This window comes from Lineus longissimus, chromosome 12, assembly GCF_910592395.1.
Source record: "Lineus longissimus chromosome 12, tnLinLong1.2, whole genome shotgun sequence".
Lineage (NCBI taxonomy): Eukaryota > Metazoa > Nemertea > Pilidiophora > Heteronemertea > Lineidae > Lineus > Lineus longissimus.
The window spans coordinates 6898723-6925313 of record NC_088319.1 but is presented as its reverse complement, the minus strand read 5'-3'; the positions used below and the strand labels follow the sequence as shown (position 1 = coordinate 6925313).

At 39.6% G+C, this 26591-nt stretch overlaps 1 protein-coding gene across 3 annotated transcripts in view; it reads right to left on the bottom strand.

Moving 5' to 3' along the window:
* Positions 1 to 1189: 1189 nt before the first annotated feature.
* Positions 1190 to 26591, bottom strand: part of LOC135496679 (N-alpha-acetyltransferase 38, NatC auxiliary subunit-like) — a 112294-nt gene continuing 86892 nt past the window's right edge. For 2 of the 3 annotated variants that reach the window (XM_064786139.1, XM_064786141.1), the window contains one exon: positions 17083 to 18437. In XM_064786139.1, coding sequence (XP_064642209.1) covers positions 18310 to 18437 — 128 coding nt within the window. In that variant the 3' untranslated portion in view covers positions 17083 to 18309. Of the gene's footprint in view, positions 1685 to 2347; positions 2480 to 17082; positions 18438 to 26591 lie in introns of those variants that run through there. The other variant, XM_064786138.1, reaches the window with a different exon arrangement.

Genomic DNA, 26591 nt, shown 5'->3' with positions numbered 1-26591 from the left:
CCCCCCAACCTTTGGAAGTGAATCTCATTCCGATTATGAGACATGGAAAAATGAAATTTCTATGTGGCAACTTGTGACAGAACTTGATATAAAGAAACAAGCTCTTGCAGTCACATTATCACTGAAAGGTCAGGCGAGAGCCATTGCATTAGAACTTGAAACAAGTGAACTCAATACTGATGATGGAATGAAAGAACTTCTAGCAGCCCTTGACAAGGTTTACAATGAAATGGCCAGGGCCATTGTGCTCACCTCATGTGGAGGAAAGATGGATAAAGAGCATGGTATTGTGTCATGTAGTGTTAGGTTTGATGTAGGTCCAAGCAATTACAATTTCCCCAAAATGGCAAATTTACAGTACATTCGACCTCTGTGACCTTGAAAAGTAGGTCAAATCAAAGAAGACCCGGGTGACACATTGAATGGTTGTTAGAATTAGATGTACCTATGATATAAAATTGGTGCCAATCGGGCAAGTCATTACTAGGAATAATGGCATTTTGAAGAATTTAGGATTTGGCCCCCTCCCTGGAGGCCAAACGGCAAATCAGATCGCACCAAACTTCGGTACCTAAGATCACCTGACCAAGGGGTACATGTGTACTTAATTTGTGATCAATAGTCATTGCAGTTAAGAAACGTGCCATAGTTACGGCCTGACGGCGAATTTACGCCATTTGACCTCTGTGACCTTGACAAGAAAGTCAAATTAAAAACCTGTGTGACATATACTGTATGGTGGTTAGATGTACCCATGATATCAAATTGGTGGCAATCGGGCAAGAAGTTAAGGAATAATCACATTTTTAAGGTTTTTGGATTTTGCCCCCTGGTGGTCAAGTGGTGAATCATATTGGACCAAACTTCGGTCCCTGAGATCACCTGACTAAGGGGTAAATGTGTACCAAATTTGGTATCAATAGTCATTGCAGTTTAGAAACGTGCCATCGTTACATCCTAACGGCCAATTTACACCATTTGACCTCTGTGACCTTGAAAAGGAGGTAAAATCAAAAACCCGGAGGATATATGATGCACCTTTGCTAGAAGTACCTACCATATTTTTTTCAAAAATTCCTGACTACTATTAAGGGAGATATTGCATATTTTCACTTTTAACGTTTGGCCCCCTGGTGGCCAAACCATAAAACGAATCGGACCGAAACTTGGTCTCCAAGGTGTCATTACATAAGGGTACATGTGTACCAAGTTTCAACTCAATAGCTCTAACAGTTACGAAACGTGCCCTGCTAACGGACGACGGACGACGACGACGACGACGACGACGACGACGGACGCCACGGTATGGGATAAGCTCACCTCTGCTAAGAGGTGAGCTAAAAATGAGGCGAAACGCTTCTGGAGGTCTATTTAAAAGTATCTATGTTTTAAGGAACTGTACACAGTGCCGCCTGTTCCCATATTTTCATACTGATAGTTATCTAGAACATCTCCCCTAACCTCTGCTTCATCGGAAGCTAGATTCTCTTAACCTCACGACGCCTGCAAAACAATTTCTGTGATCTCCTTTGTCGACAGGATTCTCATTGGAATTCCCCAATAGATGGCGCCCTCGGAAACATAAACGTAATTGCTTTTGCCGATTAGTATAATCCTGCGTAATAGGTGTTGACTAAGTAGACGAGAATACTGCCAGGGAACATCTGACCACCGTGTGTATGGCCTGAAATTGTAAAATCTAGAATTAGTTTTTGCTTTTTCCCACTTGCTCTTCTTCTCCTTCAGCATCCACTCTACACTTCGAGGAATTATTCTCAACGGAATATTCCTCCTCCAAGCCATGATGAACATTTTTACGGTTAGCTGCCGAATGGGTTTATTGGCTTAGCGACACCATCTTTGGCCAGAGGTAGAGTCCATCACAAGCTACTCATGGGGTCTTTTGCTTGCCTTGGCATGGATATGAGGAATCTCAGTTTTACATTTCATTTGTAGGACTGTGAGGAGCCAGGAACTTTAGTTCCTTTAAAGTCACAGCAAGTCATCCAGAAATCCAATCCTGGGTCTCCCAGGATTGAACCTGGGCCCTATTGCCTTATAGCCAGCAGTGTTAACCACTCAGCTATGAGGCTCCTCTTCTCAACTCATCATGAGTCTCTCAGTTCTCATCTTTAGTAAAAGTTGCAGTATGTTGTTGAAATGTAATCTGAGTGGCCCTCAACTGGAGACTGCTGTGAAATGATTACACTTGTTACCGGTACACAAATCAATACCTGCACCAGGTGATCTTCCTGCTTTGAATCATAAATGGGCTGAAAAACTGTTTAAGCAGCTGTATTTTCAGTGTTTTTAATACATTCTGTCACAAGGTTCAAATAAATCTTACCAGATAAAACAATCATGCTTTGATTCCAGAGCCATTTTAGCTGCATTTGGTTGATGGGCAAGAAGTATGATTGGGTATTTTGGGTCACAGGTTGAAACTGCTTTGTCCAGGTCCATGCCATGGCCTTTGTAACTGAAAGAGAATAGCAAGAAATTTGATTAGAGGCAGTTCGTTTAGTACAAATCACACTTCCTTTTTTCTGTGACCCCTCCTCTGGTGTACGCATGCACCCATCAGACTTCCGGCTTAGGTATACAAGAGATCATCAGTCGATGATGTATGTAGACACTGTAAAAAGGCCAAGCTTCATTCAGCTGAGTGTGGGCTGCGTGGGTCTGGGTTGTCTCCATCTTATACCATTGACATGGTAGATAGGAGAAAACCTGTCGCACCTGTTCCTGAGTGATAGACACAATCCGCTTCAATTGGACAATCACAATCTCACTTGTGACAGGTGTACTGAAAAGGCCTTTAGAGATACAGTTGATGTACTTGAGATTTGTTCCCTCATTAAGGATTATTGAATGAAACGGCCAGGGGCCATTGTGCTCACCGTATAGATATTTGGTGCTTTGTAATTCATCCAGATTAAGAAACATTGTACATGTATAGTATATAGGTCAAACCAAAGTCGGTATGACATGTGATGTATCGTTGCTTGGAGTAAGTACCATAAGAATATCATCAAAAACAAGTCAATAATAAACGAGATATTGCACTTTTTACCTATTTTAGTTTTGGCCTCCTGGTGGCCGAGTTGAGTACCAGATCAGATCGAAATTCGGTGTCCGAGGTTACATGACGTAGGGAGTCATGTGTATCAAATTTCAAGTTCAAAGCTTTAGTGGTTAAGAAACGTGCCATAGTTACAATCAAACGACAAATTTACGCCATTTGACCTCTGTGACCTTGAAAAGCAGGTCAGATCAAAAACTCATATGATATGTGATGTATCCTTGCTAGGAGAGCCTACCATAAAAATTTTATTGAAAACGAATCACTAAAAATAAGCAAGATATTGCACTTCTTACTTTTTCCATTATGGCCCCCTGGTGGCCGAATAAAGAATCAGATCGAGCCAAAATTTGGCATCAGAGGTTATCTGATGTAGGGGGTTATATGCACCAAGTTTCAAGTTCATAGCTTTACTGGTTAAGAAACGTGCCATAGTTTACACTCTAACGGCCAATTTACGCCATATGACCTCTGTGACCTTGAAAAGTAGGTCAAATTGAAAACCCGTAAGATATGTGATGTATTCTTCCTAAGGGTACCTACCATAAAAATTTTATCGAAAACAAGTCACTTATAAGCGAGATATCACACTTTTTAGATTTCCACTTTTGGCCCCCTGGTGGCAAAGTTGAGAATCAGATCAAACTGAAATTCAGCACCAGAGGCTATGTGATATAGGGGGTTATATGTACCAAGTTTCAAGTTCATAGCTTTAGTGGTTAAGAAACGTGCCATAGTTTACACTCTAACGGCCAATTTACGCCATATGACCTCTGTGACCTTGAAAAGTAGGTCAAATTGAAAAACCGTAAGATATGTGATGTATTCTTCCTAAGGGTACCTACCATAAAAATTTTATCGAAAACAAGTCACTTATAAGCGAGATATCACACTTTTTAGATTTCCACTTTTGGCCCCCTGGTGGCAAAGTTGAGAATCAGATCAAACTGAAATTCAGCACCAGAGGCTATGTGATATAGGGGGTTATATGTACCAAGTTTCAAGTTCATAGCTTTAGTGGTTAAGAAACGTGCCATAGTTTACATTCTAACGGCCAATTTACGCCATATGACCTCTGTGACCTTGAAAAGTAGGTCAAATTAAAAACCCGTATGATATAAGATGTATATTTACTATGAGTACCTACAACAAAAGTTTCATCGAAAACAAGTCACTAATAAGCAGGATATCACAGTTTTTAGATATCCACATTTGGCCCCCTGGTGGCCAAGTAGAGAATCAGATCAGACAGAAATTTAGTGTCACGGGTCATCTGACCTAGGGGGTCATGTGTACAAAGTTTTAAGTTCATAGGCCTAGCGGTTAAGAAACGTGCCACTGTTTTTGAACTAGGATACGACGGACGACGACGACGACGACGACGACGACGACGGACGACGGACACTGCGGTATTGTATAGACTCCCCTACGGTGAGCCAAAAAGGATGAAATTGATATAGCCTACAGCATTTACACCAAATTTGAAAATTTCCAAAGAGTTGAAGGACAGTCAATTGGGGAGTATATCATTGAGTTTGAAAGACTGTACTATCTTAGTAAGAAACATAAAATGGAATTACCAGAAGCTGTTCTAGCCTTCAAAATTCTAGATAAAGCAGGTCCAGGCCAAAATGAGAAACAACTTGCTCTAACAGCGGCGAAGGAACTGAACTTCCAAAGTATGAAATCAGCTTTGAAACGGATCTTTGGAGAAAACGATGCATCGAAATGTTTAAATGACTATAGTGTGACAATAAAACAGGAAGCAATGTTCACAAACAACCAAACCAGAAATAGCAGGAGCCACTACTTCAAGAATAAGGCAACAGAGAGACAGCCTTATTTACAGCGTGGAACAAACCAATGGATAAGAAAGGCATGAGATCCAGATGTGCTGTTTGTGGAAGTACATATCACTGGGCTCGGGATTGTGAACATAAGGACTCAAAGGAAGTAGTAAGATTGGTAACAGAAGAAGAGTCGTGCAATGTAACATTGTTTACCAGTGAAATAGACAACCACAACCTCATATTCATGACTGAAACATTTGGCACAGCCATATTAAAACAAACAAAGTAATCCGAAAAGCCAAAAGTGAGAAGGTGACACTTAAGTTTAGTAAACTGAAGAACCCCAAGTTGACTGTATTTAGTGATGCATCATTTGGAAATTTGGAAAATGGAGCTACTCAAGGAGGACACTTCATATGTCTGGAAGGAGAAGAACAGAAAATTTCACCATTATGCTGGAGTTCTAAGAAAATAAGACGAGTGGTGAGAAGCCCACTGGCTGGAGAAACCCTGGCAATGGCAGATGCAATGGATAATGCTTTCTTTATCAATTCTCTGATTTCGGAAATCATAAAAGAAAGCCCTAGAATAACTTGTGTGACAGACTGCAAATCACTCCATGAAGCTGTCAGATCCAACAAAGGAGTCTCAGAAAAGAGGTTGAGAATAGAAATAAGTGGTATCAGAGAAGCCATTGAAAGAAAGGATATAGAGAAATTCAAATGGATCAATGGAAAAGAACAACTGGCAGATGTATTAACAAAGAAAGGAGCATCAGCAAACCGGTTACTGAAAGTATTAGAAAGCGGAAAATTGGACATTTGAAAAGCAAATAAGAGAAAGATTCCTTTTGAAGCGTATCTGCATTGAAGACTTTTACTGGCACTTTAGTTTAGTTAGGAGCACCAAGATTATTCTTAATTTTAAGTTTCTTCAAAAAGGAAAAAAGAAAAAAGGATGAATTTGTTAACTTTAACTAGCAGACCACTTACACACAAATAATGACATTGTGCTGATGTAGTGATGACATCACAGATCTGTGTGTACTTTTGGGTGGAGGGACTTTTTAAGGTAGTTGAGGAGAGTTGTTCATGGAGAACAGATTGAGTCAGGAGGACATATTATCTAGAGGATAAACTATACCAGTACACGACAAAGAATGATCACAAGCAAGAGACCTGGGCCGGCCCATCATATGGAGTGACTGTGTGAGTGGAATACAACCAATGTCAGTAAGTAATGACAAACTTTTCATTAGCCACTGCAGAAAAAAGCAATGAAGCCTTTAAATATCACGTAGAGGTTCAGGTTTTATTCAGTAGATAGGTTCCGGTTGCTCATTCGGGGATCTGAAGATAACACGGCCGGGAAATTCGAAGAGCACAGTGCAGAACCATGGTTCAAGACTAAAAATCACGGTATATACCCAGGACAAGGAGGAATCGAGGATTTAATTGAGGAACAGTTAGAGGAAATAGCAGGGAAAGTGGATACTTTCCACCACGAAGAGTCGGGTTGGAGCTTTGCCTGTGTTCAGAGCTTACGTCTCTATCTATCGGCGTTCACTCCTTTTCGCGGAGGTGCACTAGATCCGCTAATAAGGCGACACAGCGTACTACCCAGATCATTGAGTGGAAAACGCGCTAGTGTCTCTCCTCCGAGAGGCAAAGACGATGTGTGTTTGAGACTGTTTACTACTCTTTGAAAATCGGGGAGGCTGGACACGACCACCTCCTCGATATTAAGTCGAGAGTTGGTCCACACGAAAAGCACGCTTAACTTTTCGGGTTTAAGTTTTCCTACATGTGCATTATCAGAATTTGAAATACTACCTCAAATGTGGAATGAAATTGCTTCGCGTAAGACGTGTGTTGGCCTTCGAACAAAGGTTCTGGATGCGAGATTTTGTAAACTTCATAACGCACAAGCGTTCACAATCCGTTTCTGAATTTGAGAGCAGCTTCTGGAAGCTAATCTTAAATAGCATATTTGGACGTCTGTTAATAGACAAAAGTAAACATGTCAACATGAAACTACTCACTGATGAGAAAACCTTCAAAAGGTTAACTCTTTCAGCCGATTTTGACGCAACAACTTCCAGATCCTACCCGATTTTCGGGAAAAATAAGGAAATTTATTTTTAAAAAATTGCATCGCAAAGCGAGCATAAGCCCTCAGCCTATTAAGGTTGAAGGTGAGATAATGGTGAAGTTGGCTTAGTGGAGTGGCTAGTTTGCATATGGAAATTAAAATTGTGGAAACCTATTTTTAGGATGTGAGCATGGCGGCCATATTGAATTTCGAATCGCGCTGATGGAACCTTCCCCTTACAAAACTGCATTAGGCCTACACCCACTAAAAATTGATTCCATCCTCCAAGCCTTTCTCCTCGAAATTGAGGGTAACCGATTTCAAATACGTTGCCCTGGTGACCATATTGAGAATCAGAACGAGCCGGTTTTTGAAAGGAACCTTCCTCTAGTCACCCCCAACGTACATACCAAAAATGAGTTTCATCGGACAAACGGTTCTCCTCGAAATTGACGGAAACCGATTTTAAGCATGCCGCCCTAGTGGCCATATTGATTATCGGAACGAGCCCGTTTTCGAAAGGAAACTTTCTTTAGTCACCCTCAACGTACATACCAAAAATGAATTTAATCGGCCGAACTTTTCTCCTCGAAATTGACGGAAACCGATTTTAAGCACGCCGCCCTGGTGACCATATTGAGAATCAGAGCGAGCCGGTTTTCGAAAGGAACCTTCCTCTAGTCACCCCCAACGTACATACCAAAAATGAATTTGATCGGACAAACGGTTCTCCTCGAAATTGACAGAAACCGATTTCAAGCACGCCGCCCTAGTGGCCATATTGATAATCGGAACGAGCCCTTTTTTGAAAGGAAGCTCGCTCTAGTCACCCTCAACGTACATACCAAAAATGAATTTAATCGGATGAACGGTTCTCCTCGAAATTAACGGAAACCGATTTCAAGTACGCCGCCCTAGTGGCCATATTGATAATCGGAACGAGCCCGTTTTTAAAAGGGACCTCGCTCTAGTCACCCCCAACGTACATACCAAAAATGAATTTAATCGGACGCACGGTTCTCCTCGAAATTGACAGAAAGCGATTTCAAGCACGCCGCCCTGGTGACCATATTGATAATCGGAACAAGCCCACTTTCGAAAGGAACCTTCCTCTAGTCACCCTCAATGTAAATACCAAAAATTGAATTGATTGTCAAAGCCATTCTCCTAGAAATCGACCGAAACTAGGTAGCAGACGCCCACCTGCCCGCCCGCCCGGACGGACGGCGCACGTGACGACAATACCCCTCTAGCCCATTTGGGCTGAGGGGTAAAAACTACTACCCCTATCAATAATTGCTGGGCACCATCAGAAAGGTCTTGATCTCTACCTTACAGTGATATATAGATTATAATTATCAATTAATTGTTTATTTTTCTGAGTCTCTTCAATTTTGCCATTTTTTGTCTTCAATTGTTTTTCCGAAGAATTGGCAGAAGCAAGTTCCATCGCAATAAAAATTATTTCCTTGAAAATTTCTTGAATTATTCCTTATAAACTGATACTAGTGATAAAGAACTAGTATAGAATACAAAAAAAATGTCCAAAAGGATTCAGAATGATATGTACAAAAATAGAAAGAACTAAAGGAACAAGAGGCCCAAGGGCCTGGCGCTCAGCTGAGTTAATATCATTGATATCTTCCCGGTGTTCAGTTCATTATGCATGAAAATGGCATGCTCCATGGTATTTGATATCCTTTTGCGTTCACTACGGTACCAATGTTTTTGGTTGACATAATTATGCCACTGTTCATTCCTCAATCCTGACCATAATTCGGGTGAAATCATCGTATGAAAATATTTACCGAAACATGAAGTTTATGCCATGAATGAGGATACTCATTGTCATAGCCTCGTTTACAAGTACGAAGTATTTTCCCGCGAATATTCAAAACTGCTTGGCTCCTTGCCAGTTAAATAACATGTGACTATACACAAAATAGAAAACTTGGATGGAAATTGTAAATCATTTTTTTACTTATCAGGGGAAACAAGCTGATGATGATCAAATAAATCATTCATGAGAAATCGTTTTGTTGCTGAAGCTTGCATGACGAAGTTAATGCTAAACCTTTTCTTGTGCTCTACTGCGCCACCGTAGTTTTCTATTTAGACCAGCGATGACGTCATTTCTGGTGATTCCCTACGTTGTCCAATGAGAGCTTTTTAAAATGTGCCATTTGGTATTGTACAAACAGAATGCCGTAGCTCCCTCAATTTCCAATCAATTTTTATGGGAGTGACATTATTGTATTGCTTAGAATGTCTACTTTTTACTCATGAAAGCATCGTAGAACTAAAACTTAATAGGCGAACAGAATCATGCCAATTCACTGCACATACTGTGGGAATTCTCCACTTCAAAATACATCGGCGATGTCATCGCGAACAGAGCATGCACTTCCGATATCGTTTTCACAGAAATGTGGCCAAATTTTCAAGAACTAATTTCTGAAAGTAGTCCCTAACGACCTTATGACTACCACTGAAACGAACTAGTGATAATATCGCCTACCAGACTACTACTTTTTAAGCAGAAAATTGGGTACTTGAGTGTCATTGAGCTCCAGGCGTAAACAACATGCCGCCATTTTGTCTCCGCTTCGGTATTTCGTACGCCGCTTATAATGCACCTTCTCAATTAAAACCAACATAATAAGGCCTTACATCGTTGATTGAATAGGAACACCACACAAAACACAATAAAGTGGGGGTACAATCGATTACGAAGCTGAAGTGAACAGTGATTTATTCCTGGAGCTACTGCTTTTGTTGTGTAGCTGCCATGTTTTGAGAACTGGCAAATAGGAGACTTCATTGATGGCTGACGTCATCGGGCGGGAATTTGAATCGGCAGAAATAATTAAAAGGCAGGTAGCGCCCTCTCCTGTTAAAATTTTGAACTTTTTCTCAATAAAATAGATTTTCAAGAATTTTATCTTAATATTAGAGCATATTTCGACTAATTCTGCTGCTCCTAGGCTGATATAGGCCAGTTTCCTTCATGCACTCTCGCTCGCAGTAAGTAGGTCGAATGGCGACAAATTTTGTTTTGAAAGTAGAGTTTGACCAGAAGTATCCAGAAATGCAAAATTGAAGTCTCTAGGTCTTACGGTTACAAAATGTGCACCATGGGTTTAACGGATAGACAGACGGATGGATGGATGGATGGATGGATGGACAGACGGACGCCACTGAACAACTTATTTGACAAAAATAAAAATTGCTGGAAAAAATGGCTAGTACTGTCACGTAATCCTTGCAAATCTGATTCAACACCCACGCCCCCCTGTGGACGCAAACCAAACCAAAAACATTTCGGAATAAAATGAGACATAAATGACACAACATTTCTCACATCACGTATTTTCCCTCGACTCATTAACGGACTACTACGAAAGAGATCATCAAGAAGTCAGTGATAAAGGCAAAAGAACTGTATCTATTAGAGAAAGACTCGCATGAACGTTCATGAAAGACATTGGTGTTAGATAGATTCGTTCATTTATTATTTTGTATGTGCCTATTACAGCATATTTGAAGAATTGTATTGCATGAAAACGAATATTGCAAAAGAAACAACATTAATATTGCGGATATATGAATAAAATGTAACCCCGATTAAAAGTGTTCTTGTCTTCATCTTATTATTAATATTTATCATTCTTCACTTTCGCTAATAGTTTCTTTTAGAGACTTATTTTGGTCTGAAACAAAGCGGTTGTTTCTGCTGTGTTATTCCGAAACTTAAAGGAAAAACACACAGGGAGAGTAGCCTGCTGCCTGTAGGAAAGAACACGATTCCAGAAGAAAAAAAATAAATATTTGTATACATATCACTGGATTTTCCATTTTGATATCTTTCAGGAAAACATATTTTAAATGCAAATGCAACTGAAAATGGGAAGTCCATTTGCGTTTAAAATGCGTTGCCATTTTTTGCAGCATTTGCGATTAAAATGTGTTGGCCTTATACTACTTACAGTTAAGCCCATAATTATTCATACCCTTGACATTCCATACCGTTAAAAACCTCAAGGGGCGTGGCCGGAAGTCGAAAGTTTCACCCACGTTAGCAAGGAAACTGGTGAGAGTGGCCCAGAACAACCCTAGAACCACTACCAAGGCTCTACAAACAGATCTAAGCAAGTCTGGGACTGAGTTGTCAAGGCAGACAATCCAGCGAGTATTGCACAAGGGGGTCGATGATAACACAACACGCATCTTTATGATCATGATCTTTCTCAAACTAACTGAATGGACGCACAACCACATATCAATCCGCCCCGACGATCAACAACAAAGTTTTCGTGCTTTTAGCTGTCAACATCAATGGCTATAATATACTCCTGCAGAATAGTAGAATTAATAGAACTAATTTCCGAAGTTTCCAATAGTTTGAACACAAATCAGAACATCACCCATCAGCTGGACTCAGATCTGCATAAATTACGATAAATAATAAGGTCGTCGCTTCAATTTCGCAAAGAAAGTTGACTCCATTCGAAGGTTGTTTTGACCAAATTCCGTTGAACTCATCGTTATGAGGGCATTTGAACACATTCTCGTTGATCTTTTCTATAAACGTTTGAAGTTTCGTACCAAAATACATTTCCGTAAAGGCTTAAATAAGAAAATTTGTCACTTACAAATCATCACTCCGGTAGAAATAAAAAGGTCGCCGCCATTTTCTTGATGATAGTTCTCCAGGTAACCTCGGCGGGAAATTTAAAGCGGGGTCATCCGGGGTCAAACAACAGTTTTGCTCACTACCGCCAACTGGTGATATAAACCGACACTAATCTATTTTATATCAAAACTTCTGTATCATGAAGACCTTTTCAACTTTATTTTAAGCTTTTATCTGCTGGAATAGAGCGTCAAAAAATTGTTTTTTCATTTACGCATTTTGCCCCCTGGGGAGCTGAATTTGAGTCGAATCGCCAAAAATTTTTTCCGTAAGCAACATTTTCTGCGGTGTTTATAAGCAAGACTAGATTTGAAGTGCCTCGGTTGTATGATTACAAAATGCCCAACTTTGTCTACAGATGGCAGGATGGAAGGACGGACACCAATCGAATAGCTATTTGACTAGCTCCGCTGACTTTGTCAGCTGAGCTAAAAAATTGGTACCACTTATGTTTATGGTGTGGGTGGCATGTCTAAAACCACGTCTTCATTATCCATTTCATACCTTGAAAGTCGGATTCAAGGTAATGCAGCAGCAGAGCTTGAACAAGAGTGGAATAAGGCCGCAATTCTCTTCAGTCAGGGTGGCGAGTCCATAGTTAAGTGTCCTGAGGCATCGAAGTATGTTTGCTTTGATAAAGAGTGTGCGTTCACTGTGACTGTGCAAGATGTCACGGGAAATGTTTTCTGTGATGCTGAAATGTGTAGTGAGTTCATACCATTTGATTATTTCTTTTGCCAGCATACCTTGGCAGTAAGTGAACAGCTTGGCCATTGTGCTCACCGTATACATCTTTTAGTAGGCAGGATCATGCTTAGTTTAGAGGTGAATATGGTGAACACAATCAGGCATGAAGACTTTTTTTAGATGTGTATTGATGTCTAGTAATAAGACAGGGCAGTATATATAAGTTTATGATCCGACCAATAATTGACTATGACATCAACAAGATCAATATCGTGTGATAGGGCGGTGTTGGTGAAGACGAGGTCTAACTTTGAGTCATAATCTGTGGTGTTTTTAGTCATGTGCTGGGTGAAATCAAATCCTTGTAGCATGTAGGTTTCTAACCTTGAATTATAGTTTTCAGTACTGGCTATTGACTTCATGTTGAAATCACCGATGATGAGGTATCGTTCAGTTGGTTCATATGTTGAAAGACATTCCTGTAGTCTGTAGACGAGGTTTTGAAATGTGCAAGTTGGTGCTGTGTAGATTGCAATGACATGGATCACTGTATGGGAGTCTTTTGGGTTGATGCAAATAGAGATTGATTCAAAGTCATTGCTGGAAATAAATTGCTTCTCCATGATCCTTATGTCATTTTTCACATAAATCATGAGTCCATGTGGTGGTCTTTGCATGGGATTGCTAGTATTTTGGTCATTGCGGACAAGTTGGAAATTGGTCATTGTATAGTGGTTGTCAGTATCAGATCGGCGCAAACGGGTTTCTGCTAATGCAACAATTGATGCAGCTGTCATGTTTGGATCCAGTTTCAAATCATGAAAGTTTCTGTGAACAGATCTAGCATTGTGGTAGACAATTTTGAGTAGATTTGACGGTTGATATGATAGGGCAGTTCGTATTATTCGATGATTTGACCAAGTCTGGGTAACTACTTGCACTGAGTGTATGTATTGGGAATTCAATTGATTGGTAAACATCAAATCTAATTCTGCATGTGGGCACTGGTTTACTTTTTTCTTGTTTTTTTTGGTGCTCGTTTCTTCATTCAATTGATAGGTGGTCAACATACCATTATCTGATTTGGATTGTTTTGGCGGATCTTTTGTGGTTTGTTCTCCAATATATTGTTCGAGTTGATATCTCTGCATCATGATGGTTTAACGGCACATTTACGCGATTTGACCTCTATGACATTGACACGTAAGCAAAATAGACCTAATTTTAGAGTTTGACCTCTGTAACCTTGACAAGTAGGTCAAATCAAAAACCCGTATGATATGTCATGTATCCTTGCTAGGGGTAACCACCATAAAAACTTGCCAAAGTTACACTATAACACCCAATTTTTGCAATTTGACCTCGGTTAACTTAAAAAGAAGGACAAATCCAAGAATCGTAAGACACATGATGTATCCTTGCTAAGAGTCCCTGCAATAAAAATTTCATCGAAAAAAAGTCATTAATAAGCGAGATATTGCACGTCCTACTTTTTCAGTTTTGACCCCCTGGTGGCCAAATCAAGAATCAGATCAGGCCAAAATTCGGTGTCAGAGATTATCTGATGTAGGGGGTTACATGTACCAACTTTCAAGTTCATAGCTTCAGCAGTTAAGAAACGTGCCATAGTTACACTCTAACGGCCAATTTACGCCATTTGACCTCTGTGACCTAGAAAAGGAGGTCAAATCCAAAAATCGTAGGACATGTGGTGTATCCCTGCTAGAAGTCCCTGCCATAAAAATTTAATCGAAAACGATTCACTCAAATAAGCAAGATATTGCACTTCTTACTTTTTCCATTATGGCCACCTGGTGGCCGAATAAAGAATCAGATTGGGCCAAAATTCGGCATCAGAGGTTATCTGATGTAGGGGCTTATATGCACCAAGTTTCAAGTTCATAGCTTTACTGGTTAAGAAACGTGCCATAGTTTACACTCTAACAGCCAATTTACGCCATATGACCTCTGTGACCTTGAAACGTAGGTCAAATTGAAAACCCGTACGATATGTGTATTCTTCCTAAGAGTACCTACCATAAAAATTTTATCGAAAACAAGTCACTTATAAGCGAGATATCACACTTAGATATCGACATTTGGCCCCCTGGTGGCCAAGTTGAGAATCAGATCGGACCGAAATTCAGTGTCAGAGGCTATGTGATATAAGGGGTTATATGTACCAAGTTTCAAGTTCATAGCTTTAGTGGTTAAGAAACGTGCCATAGTTTACACTCTAACGGCCAAATTACGCCATATGACCTCTGTGACCTTGAAAAGTAGGTCAAATTAAAAACCCGTATGATATAAGATGTATATTTGCTATGAGTACCTACAACAAAAGTTTCATCGAAAACAAGTCACTAATAAGCGAGATATCACACTATTTAGATATCGACATTTGGCCCCCCTGGTGGCCAAGTTGAGAATCAGATCGGACCGAAATTCAGTGTCAGAGGTCACCTAGGGGGTGCTGTGTACAAAGTTTCAAGTTCATAGCCCCAGCGGTTAAAAAACATGCCACTGTTTCTGAAACAGGATACGACGGACGACAGACGACGACGCCAACGGACACAGCGATATCGTATAGACTCCCCTTACGGTGAGCCAAAAATCCCATGAGTAACTTATACGTGATGGGTTTGATGTGGTTGTCAATGACTTTGTATTCATCAATGGCAAGTTCAGACAAAATTTTTAACATAACTTGGTTACTGGTTCCTCAGCTCTTAAGCAGGAAACCTGATTTTAGCTAGAAAATAAACTTTGTCACCGAAACATTCCATTCTCTGGAAGGCGAACATTTCTCAACTGGTGTTTACCAATAGCAGATATCTGCTAATAGCTATATGTAGTAGATTTTCATTTACTGTTTTAATAGTACATTTAATGTTTATGTTCTACTGTTTTTAGATTCCTCAGTACCTACATGTATATTGTGCTATGTTCAACCAAGAACTTCATATGTACTTATATTTGTGAAATCTGCCAAGATGCAGACTTATAGTGGTGTTTGTACGATACTGATGTATTTCACAGCATTGTACCAGTTTGTATTTCCATTTAATGCTTATGTTCTACTGTTTTTAGTTTCCCCAGTTCCTACATGGTGCTGTGTTCTACAAGCGTGGAGGGGCACATACAAACACTCGGTCTCCATATAGAAAACCAACCTGCTTCTACGTTGCTGCATGCATCCGGACCCATCAAGGTTCTAAATAGCCACTGCATACAAGGGGTAGGAGCAGCCAATTAAGAAACCCTGATGGGTCAGGATGAAGTAGGCTACAAACCATCCAGAGGAAATCAGGAATTCTTGCTGCCCCCACTCGGACAGACGCATCCATCTGTCCTCAGACAAGAGACCTTAGCGGCCCAGCTGGAATTTTTTTGACCTACTTTATTGCAACGACATCAACAACTGAATTAATATTTTGCAAAGGTGTTATCTGCAGACCAGGCGTTGGTGCCGGGGCGTCGGCGTCGGGGGTGAGTGGGCATCTTTCATCACAAGCCCAGCTCGACATTTTCACCATTCTCCTCCATTCACTCATTACAGAGTCTGGTACTTGACGGCATTTCACTTGTCATGAACTAGACTAGGGGCAATTTCAACGCAAAGTCAGCAAGCCCACCTTACTGACTTTGCCTCCAAACGCCGTGAAAATCTATTCCAGGTAAAGGAGATACCACTCGTCATGTCACAAAATCGGTTCAGTAAAACTCAAAATTTCCTGTATGTGTCAGTAAAACATCTTTACAAAATGATTATGAAGTTCATATAACTTGCCAGTTTCTGCAAAAAATTGGAGGAATTGCCTCTAATTAGACTTCTCTAACTATGCAATAATGACTACGCCATGGGATACACTGCCCTCCAAGGCTATGTGCAGATTGGTTCATCTGAAATGGTCCCACTGGTTATTCTAAAATGTGAGTTGGTAACAGCCGGAATCGACCGGAATAGCAAACGTGAAGTTCCATTTTAGCCGCTTCACTCTTGTCGTCTGCTGCGAATCATGTCTGCCCCGAATCATGATAAGTAATTCGCTTTGAGCTGCTGACAGCGGCTTGCCGTAGCGAAAGAGTTAAACATTTTAAAATTTTCTATCGAGAAAAGATAGAGCGCCTGGTATTGACAGTGTACCCACTGTATGCACGGCTTGTCTGGTAAATTAATGAGGCCTCCTCAACCCTTTGCTGCACGGCGGATAGGGTCGAGGTTACCCGGACAAGTCTATAGGTCCAATCAGGAGAGCAGAATATGACTACGCAACTATGACGTCAAAGTGCTTTTTTTTAAAGAATTCTTTTCCTTGGGCCAATAACACTTCCTGGCGGAAAATATTTAACTAGTGCATATTTTCCCCTGAAATTTTATCATTTTAGCTAATTTTTAAGACCCAAATCGGACACTATTCTTCAGCCAGTGAGCGAGATAGTCTTTTTAAACAAAGCTCTCCTGCATCCTGAATGTAGGTAAAATCGCGTTGATTTTTGGTTTCTGATCAGAGAAAATATACCCTAAAATTAGACATTAAGTTGAAATCTCTTGATCTTACGGTTACAAAACTGATGGATGGACTGACGGACGGCAACACCCTCTGACAGACAGAATCTGAATAGCTATTCTACCAGCTCGCTGACTTCGTCAGCCGAGCTAAAAATGTTCTGATCAATAAGAAAAATAATCAGTGGTTAGAGACAAAAGGAAGGCAAAAGAGGAAAATGACTTAGAATTTTGAAAGTGTCCTAATATTTCTGAACACCACCTCTCTGATATGGATTGCTTTTCAGCAAGATCCAAAACACAAACAGGACTATGCCTTTCTTGCGAAATTAAACATACTGTCAGAAACAATTGTGGAGACTCAATGCAACCGTTGTAACCAATGCTATACCGATCCGCAGGTGCACTTCTTCTGTGGGTGTTCAGGCTATTCAGCCTATAGAGACGATTTCTGGGAACAAGTTGTAAATGACCTCCCAGCTGACATAAGTGCCCGTCTTTGGAACATGAATGATGTAGAGCTAACAGAAACTTTGCTGGGTAAGCAACTCAGCTCATCAGACTTTGATGTCAACATGACCCTCCTAAAGATCACCGCTAAATGCTGGAGTGTACATGTACAACGTAATGCAATGATCTCATGTTAAACTACTATAAGCGTGCCTTATAGTTATTGCTCAAATGAATTTGAACTTTTGTACATAGCATTATTATTATTATCATTATGTACCTGTATTTTGTTTGACTTTCACTGTAAGTGTTAGAATGTTCCCTGTGTATTTTATACACTGGGGAAAATCTTTGTTTTTTTGTCAAGAAAATGCTTCAAAAGTTGCAGTCAAGGTGGATTATTGTTCTTATGTTCGTTACATCTGATGTTTTTTTCAGATTTTACAAATCTTTGATACCCGCATGTGTCAAGCACCACTTGTGAACATCTTCCTTCTTCAATACAATCTTCAATTCTACAAAAGATGTTGTAAGCTTACTCTCCAATTCTTGATTTACAAAATCAGGACCAGCCACAATGCCTTCAATATAGAACTTCTTAAAAATATGTATGAAAGAAAACAAGCAGAATTAAATGGTCCATGAAATTGGTTTTTGAATTCAAAATTTTTTCAAAAATCAGCCCATACATGTAGCAGGCAAAGTATCTCTAGATCCAAATGTACTCATCTGTTAAATACAACCATATTTAGGTATGCCATGGGAGAGCAATTATTGCGAGAGACCAGATGACTCGGAACCTAAATGCCCCAAGTTCAGGATTTTGATTCTCAGGGGTGGGTATCCTCATGACAGCCCAGTGTAGCTTCGTTTTGTCACATATTTGTTGTCTCTCTTCCTTACAATGTTTTCCATTGTTCATTATAAAATGTCAGTTTCCTCATTACAGGCTGGCGCAGTTTCATTTGATGTTGTCAGTTGTCCTCACAGGGTGTTCCACTGTTCATCATAAAATGTCTGTATCCTCGTGGTGTGCTAATGGAGCTTTGTTTTCATCCACAAGAATACTAACAATATGATGTCCAGGCACCATCGCGAGACCGAGCACCCGAGGTTCTTCATTAGAATCTTCATCTGAAATAACAAATAACCCATTTATTTCTTGGAGTGATAAGATTTTTAGCCACAGAATTGTTAAAACATCAATTTTTAAAACAAACATAAGGAAAAGCTAATTGCCTATATTATGACACTCATCCTGAGGAAATCAGGGGTAAATGTTCGCTTCTCACTGCAAACAAACCCATGAGACATTAGCCCTCATTTGGTGAAGTATAGACGTACATCACCTTTAAGTTACCACAGAGAATTAAACTGTCAACCGAGGTTTTAGAACTGTACTTCTAATGATTTGTATCAATTGAAATTGCACTCAGAAATCATAGAATTGAGGTTGTAGTGTGCACCTCCAAGGAGACAGTGCTCTCTATTCATCGGCATGATGAAACAACCAGTGAAAATGCGAGTTTGGATATCGTTGTTTACTATATTTTAGAAATTCCTCGACTCAAATGTAAGTGACGCTCTGATTGGGTGCACTTACTTCTGCGCTAGCACTTCACCAAATGAGGGCGAATGTCTCGAACCCTCAAAAGCTTGTAAATGGCCGACACGATACTGAGGGAGTGATGATATGAGGGATCATGTAACAAGAAGCATAAAGCCAAAGAGTAATATGATATTATTTATTAATATGACTCAACTCTTGTGTCATGTCTAGTTCATTGACCTGGTACACGTTCATAATATAATCATAATAACAACTAGAATTCCGAAATTTGCTGGTAGCAAATTTGATAGTCCCCAGGTAGTCGTCATGTCAACCGAGTAGAAACCGAGTAACGAACTCGACTGTAGTCAAACTACGAAGAAGAACGTGTGCAAATACTCGAGTCGAACGCGTTCGAATTAACAGCCTGAGTGTAGTATTTACTTACGGTTACAGACAGGTCGTCATCATTGTATTTACGCATGCGCGAGTAACCGGATGTGAACAAATCCACGTGTTTTACGAATGAAGCATTTGGAGTAATAAAGTCCTTTTACTCTAAGGTTGAAATAAAATAATTCAGGCATAAATGCCCATAATGGGGGAGTTGTTTTTATTTTTATTTTCTACTAATTAATAGGGGAAGGAAAATCCAAATTATTTTAAAAAGTGTGGTTCAACTAAATAACTGTAGATTGCATGATGACAAGCCAGGAGAAATCCAGTTATTTCATGGAATACCGGCATTCTGTAAATAAAAGCATGTGGAAAGATATAAATATCTTCAATCAAATGCACGTGACTTAATTTGTTTACATCCGGTTACTCGCGCATGCGTAAATACAATGATGACGACCTGTCTGTAACCGCATGTTTAGTATTTGACCTTGACCCGATACTCTCGTCAAAATCGCAGCACAAAAACCCATCTAAAGCATCGAAATATTCTGAGTTTTGAAAAATCGTTTTGCGATAGTCCATGAATCGAATTGGGTTTCTTTATTATACCTCCATCGTCCCATCGCTCGACCAACTCCTGAAAATAATGACGTCATTATGACGGGGCGGAGCTTATGCTAATGTATCAGCGTCGGCATGTTGGGAGAAGACGGTATCATATCTCAGCAAACAAGAGGCCCAAGGGCCTGGCGCTCAGCTGAGTTAATATCATTAATATCTTCCCGGTGTTTAGTTCATTATGCATGAAAATGGCATGCTCCATGGTATTTGATATCCTTTTGCGTTCACTATGGTACCAATGTTTTTGGTTGACATAATTATGCCACTGTTCATTCCTCAATCCTGACCATAATTCGAGTGAAATCATCGTATGAAAATATTTACCGAAACATGAAGTTTATGCCATCAATGAGGATACTCATTGTCATAGCCTCGTTTACAAGTACGAAGTATTTTCCCGCGAATATTCAAAACTGCTTGGCTCCTTGCCAGTTAAATAACATGTGACTATACACAAAATAGAAAACTTTGATGGAAATTGTAAATCATTTTTTTATCTATCAGGGGAAACAAGCTGATGATGATCAAATAAATCATTCATGAGAAATCGTTTTGTTGCTGAAGCTTGCATGATGACGAAGTTAATGCTAAACCTTTTCTTGTGCTCTACTGCGCCACCGTAGTTTTCTATTTAGACCAGCGATGACGTCATTTCTGGTGATTCCCTACGTTGTCCAATGAGCGCTTTTTAAAATGTGCGATTTGGTATTGTACAGTATGCAATGTATTTTTTCAGCGCTGCCAGTGCCGAAGAGAATGCCGTAGCTCCCTCAATTTCCAATCAATTTTTATGGGAGTGACATTATTGTATTGCTCAGAATGTCTACTTTTTACTCATGAAAGAATCGTAGAACTAAAACATAATAGGCGAACAGAATCATGCCGATTCACTGCACATACTGTGGGAATTCTCCACTTCAAAATACATCGGCGATGTCATCGCGAACAGAGCATGCACTTCCGATATCGTTTTCACAGAAATGTCGCCAAATATTCAAGAACTAATTTCTGAATTTAGTCCCTAAAGACCTTATGACTACCACTGAAACGAACTAGTGATAATATCGCCTACCAGACTACTTTTTAAGCAGAAAATTGGGTACTTGAGTGTCATTGAGCTCCAAGATTATTGCACATAGCGTAAACAACATGCCGCCATTTTGTCTCCGCTTCGGTATTTCGTACGCCGCTTATAATGCACCTTCTCAATTAAAACCAACATAATAAGGCCTTACATCGTTGATTGAATAGGAACACCACACAAAACACAATAAAGTGGGGGTACAATCGATTACGAAGCTGAAGTGAACAGTGATTTATTCCTGGAGCTACTGCTTTTGTTGTGTAGCTGCCATGTTTTGAGAACTGGCAAATAGGAGACTTCATTGATGGCTGACGTCATCGGGCGGGAATTTGAATCGGCAGAAATAATTAAAAGGCAGGTAGCGCCCTCTCCTGTTAAAATTTTGAACTTTTTCTCAATAAAATAGATTTTCAAGAATTTTATCTTAATATTAGAGCATATTTCGACTAATTCTGCTGCTCCTAGGCCGATATAGGCCAGTTTCCTTCATGCACTCTCGCTCGCAGGAAGTAGGTCGAATGGCGACAAATTTTGTTTTGAAAGTAGAGTTTGACCAGAAGTATCCAGAAATGCAAAATTGAAGTCTCTAGGTCTTACGGTTACAAAATGTGCACCATGGGTTTAACGGACGGATGGATGGATGGATGGATGGATGGATGGATGGATGGACAGACGGACGCCACTGAACAACTTATTTGACAAGCTCAGCTGACTTAGTCAGCTGAGCTAAAAATGCTTCAAAAGTATCGAAATACTCAGGATTTTTTAAATACTTTTGCTATAGTCTATAGATGGAATTGGGTTTGGTGGTGTAAGGGTGATTGATTTCTGGTTTATTTAGCTGTTTTGCTGGACTACCGCAATAAATGTGTAAAAATCGTGGAAGAAAATAACAGTTTCGAGAATTCCAGTGATATCAATATAGTCCCCAGACGGATCTGGGGCCTATAAAGACCATTGTGTTTGGTTCACAGCAACTTCCTTTTAAACTGAAATAACAGTGAGCTTTTCTTGACAATCAGGGGACAGTAAACCCTCATGACAGGTTCATTTTAAAGGCCATAACTCAAGGTATTTTGCCATTTCCTGCTGTAAGACGTTTTCAAAAGTGCACCTAACAATTTATATAATACAGAAAACCCCATGCAATTTGCTCCATCCATTTTGAAGATATAGCCTTTCAGGTGTTTGACAACTAGATCACCTAATCAGGCTAGCAACTGGCTTGTTAGAGCCAGGCGGCGGGTTCACCAAAATTGTGATGTAGATCAGGCTTATTGCCCTACTTGGGAGGACACATATAAATTAATGCTCTTAAAATTGATAAATGAAGTCTGTTTTTCATTGACATTTTCAATGTTCAAGTATGAAAGCATACCTTTGCCCATAATAAATGAGTTTATTGTATTCCAAAAAATATTTCAATTAAATATTTTAATTTTTTTTGGAAAACCGGTTATATTTATTTTAGAAGTCAACTCTCACATCTAGAAAGTGTTATTTGAGCTAATTCATGAAGTGGGGAAACAAAATCAATGCCAAAAAAAACATAGACCCCACAAATTTATAGAACTTAATTGATTTTTCAAATTCGATTCTTTTTACAGAAAATTGCATCAAATACATCAATTTATACAATACTTAAACTATCATAATGTATTTCTAATTTAAAGCTTCGATATACCTTATAATAAGGTAAGGTAATACAGACAAATTTATACTATTTATAGTAAGAAATCCAACGTCAGCCTGATCTATGTCAGTAAACCTGCCGCCTGACTTTACTTAGAAACCTAACCAAGGCTGTTACATAACATGTAAACAAAGCCGTTAATTTGCTATATCTCTGGACTGGGTTCTTCAATTTTGATCAAACTTGATTTAATGCGGAGCTTTGAGTCCAGTGTTTGAGGATTTGTACATGTCATGCAATCATAAAAGCAGGAGTCATGGCCTTTTAAGTGAATTTGGTACAATCAATACAATGGCCATCGCGCACCTCAGTCGGTATCAAAACAATAATGTATCACCAAGTCTTGCGCAATATTTTGAATGGAAGCCTTTTGCGGGGCCTATTGTTCACATGATCATCAGGGCGAAACTGGATAACTGATCTGCTCCGAACTTATAGACAAGAAATGAGAATGCCCGAGAAAATGTAGAAAGTAGGCTGAAGCACTGTTCATGCGAAACAAGACGTTATTCCACGTGAAACTCCCACTCCATCCTCGGGTCATAGACAAACTCAGCCCTTGGCTTCTAACTCTGTGCTCATCTCGCGCAATGGTTTGACTGCGAGACCAGCACAAAGGTAAAATATTTACATTAAATTACCTAACATTGAACTCCTTCTTGGTATCTACTCAAAAAAACATACATTTAAAGATAACACGGTGAAGGTTTCTTGATATATGACCAACATTTCATATTGAATGGTAACATCTTAAGGTAAAATTGGGTAATTGTAGCCCCGGTCTAATTGTAGCCCCTGACTATGTTTTTGATTTTCATTCGGGTAACCATTGAATTATTAAGCCAACTCAAGCATGGATATGAAGGAGGTGACTCTTGAGTATCACGACAGAAATAGTTTTGGATTATGCAACATGTTATGTAAGAGCTTTGGCTATAAGAAGTAAACAAATCAGACACATGCACAAAAAAAGTTGGATTGAACTTTTTGCAGGTATGAATTTTCCACACTTACAGAGCATTGATATATTTGAAACTTGGTTCAGGTGATCAGTATCGAGTGTAGAGAATGTTGTATGCGGCATTTGATGTCATTATCAAAAGAATATTTTTCACAGACACTTTTCTGACCAAGGTACCCTCAGGGTATTTTTAGCCTGTTGGTTCGGGGTATTTGTAGCCCCTATGAATAGCTCAATAAATCCTATTCTTATCCCTTTGAGCCCGGTGGTCGCCATACGGCGACGAGAGACCACTGCCCCTTTAAACTGCCCAAGCACCTCTCAAACATCGTTAATTTTAGTTCCACTCGGTATTCATAGACGGCACTCATGTATGTCAAAAGGTTACATGTCTTTTTTTGGCCAAAGTCGGAGTTTTTAGGGGGGTAAACATTCCAAATTCTTAACCCTAATTTTGGGGCTACTAATTAGCCTCTAATTAGTGCTGATTGGATCATTATTTGATGCTAAAAACCGGTGAAAAGCAGGATGAATACTTCGTGTACATTATACATTAGGCAAACGCATGTAAAAGCTTGTGTATAGTAATAGGGTGTGGTAAGTGGCTTTCATTTTCATACCCCCCTCTGGCCATGGTCGGGGGGGGGGGGGTCACAGAAAGGGTAAATGATGGAGGGTCAGGATCTTATCATAATCTATTTTTTTCTATTATATTTATCATGGTCTGGGAGTAATACTGAACATATAAAACTCGATGCCTATTGACATAGCACCAATATTAATCATGTCATTAGCCCTGTGAAATGTGGGTATAACGTGTTCTGATTTTCAAAAGAATATTCAGTGCCCAAAAGGTTAAACCTGAATAATATCATTTGATCATAAATATATCTGATTTAGACACAATAGATGCAATGGTAACCCTTTATGTACCAACAATGATACATTTGAGGTTTCATACTAGTTTACCTAACGTTATTACGAAATAAAATATTTTCTAAGTTACTGGTGTCTCTAGTTAAAGCCACACCATTGTCTAGCGAGCAGCATTTCTAATGGTACATGTACATTGCATTACCATTAAGTGATGCCAGCTATTGGGGTTGTTACATGACCCATAACTGAAACTAAAATTTTTAACAGCGAACGACAAGAATGTCAGTCAATTCAGAATGTCACAAGATGTTGTCTGACACAAGGTGTAATATACAACAGAGGTGATAAATAGAACTTTGTTTTTTTACACCAGTTTAAAATCAGTCTGATTTGCGACAATATTGTTTAAATTGTTGGTAAGTGATTGCATCAACCATCACTAAATGTGTTCAATAAATACCGTTTTATACCGGCAAAATCACGTCGTCAACCTAGATCGTAATAATACTAAATGCTTTATTACCAATAACAACCATAAACCTGTGAAAAAAAGTGTTATTATGCATCAAAAACAAGTAATTTGAAATTTGACAATACAATACTTGTGGTCAGAGGCTACAATTACCCCAAAGCCGTGGGGTAGCCGTGGGGTAATTGTACAAGTATTGTATTGTCTCTCAGAAGAATTGTTTTATAAATGAAATGGCCAGGGCCATTGTGCTCACCTCATGTGGAGGAAAGATGGATAAAGAGCATGGTATTGTGTCATGTAGTGTTAGGTTTGATGTAGGTCCAAGCAATTACAATTTCCCCAAAATGGCCAATTTACAGCACATTCGACCTCTGTGACCTTGAAAAGTAGGTCAAATCAAAGAAGACCCGGGTGACACATTGAATGGTTGTTAGAATTAGATGTACCTATGATATAAAATTGGTGCCAATCGGGCAAGTCATTACTAGGAATAATGGCATTTTGAAGAATTTAGGATTTGGCCCCCTCCCTGGAGGCCAAACGGCAAATCAGATCGCACCAAACTTCGGTACCTAAGATCACCTGACCAAGGGGTACATGTGTACTTAATTTGTGATCAATAGTCATTGCAATTAAGAAACGTGCCATAGTTACGGCCTGACGGCGAATTTACGCCATTTGACCTCTGTGACCTTGACAAGAAGGTCAAATTAAAAACCTGTGTGACATATACTGTATGGTGGTTAGATGTACCCATGATATCAAATTGGTGGCAATCGGGCAAGAAGTTAAGGAATAATCACATTTTTAAGGTTTTTGGATTTTGCCCCCTGGTGGTCAAGTGGTGAATCATATTGGACCAAACTTCGGTCCCCGAGATCACCTGACTAAGGGGTAAATGTGTACCAAATTTGGTATCAATAGTCATTGCAGTTTAGAAACGTGCCATCGTTACATCCTAACGGCCAATTTACACCATTTGACCTCTGTGACCTTGAAAAGGAGGTCAAATCAAAAACCCGGAGGATATATGATGCACCATTGCTAGAAGTACCTACCATATTTTTTTCAAAATTTCCCGACTACTATTAAGGGAGATATTGCATATTTTCACTTTTAATGTTTGGCCCCCTAATGGCCAAACCATGAAACGAATCGGACCGAAACTTGGTCTCCAAGGTGTCATTACATAAGGTACATGTGTACCAAGTTTCAACTCAATAGCTCTAACAGTTACGAAACGTGCCCTGCTAACGGACGACGGACGACGACGACGACGACGACGACGGACGACGGACGCCACGGTATGGGATAAGCTCACCTCTGCTAAGAGGTGAGCTAAAAATGCTCTAAATGAAAGGCAATATTATAGGAAGAGGTGCCATTACAAGATCCAGGCCGGTTTTTGTGAATCTGCTGGGAAATCTCTTGTGTAACCTAAGTTTTAGGAGAATGAAACAGCCAAAGGCCACTGTGCTCACCATGTAGATACTTGGTGGTTAGGAATTCATCCTGGTTAAGAAACATGCTACATGTATAGTATATAGGACAAACCAAAACGGCATGACATGTGATGTAATGCTGCTTGGAGTACCTACCATAAAAATATCATCTAAAACAAGTCACTAATAAG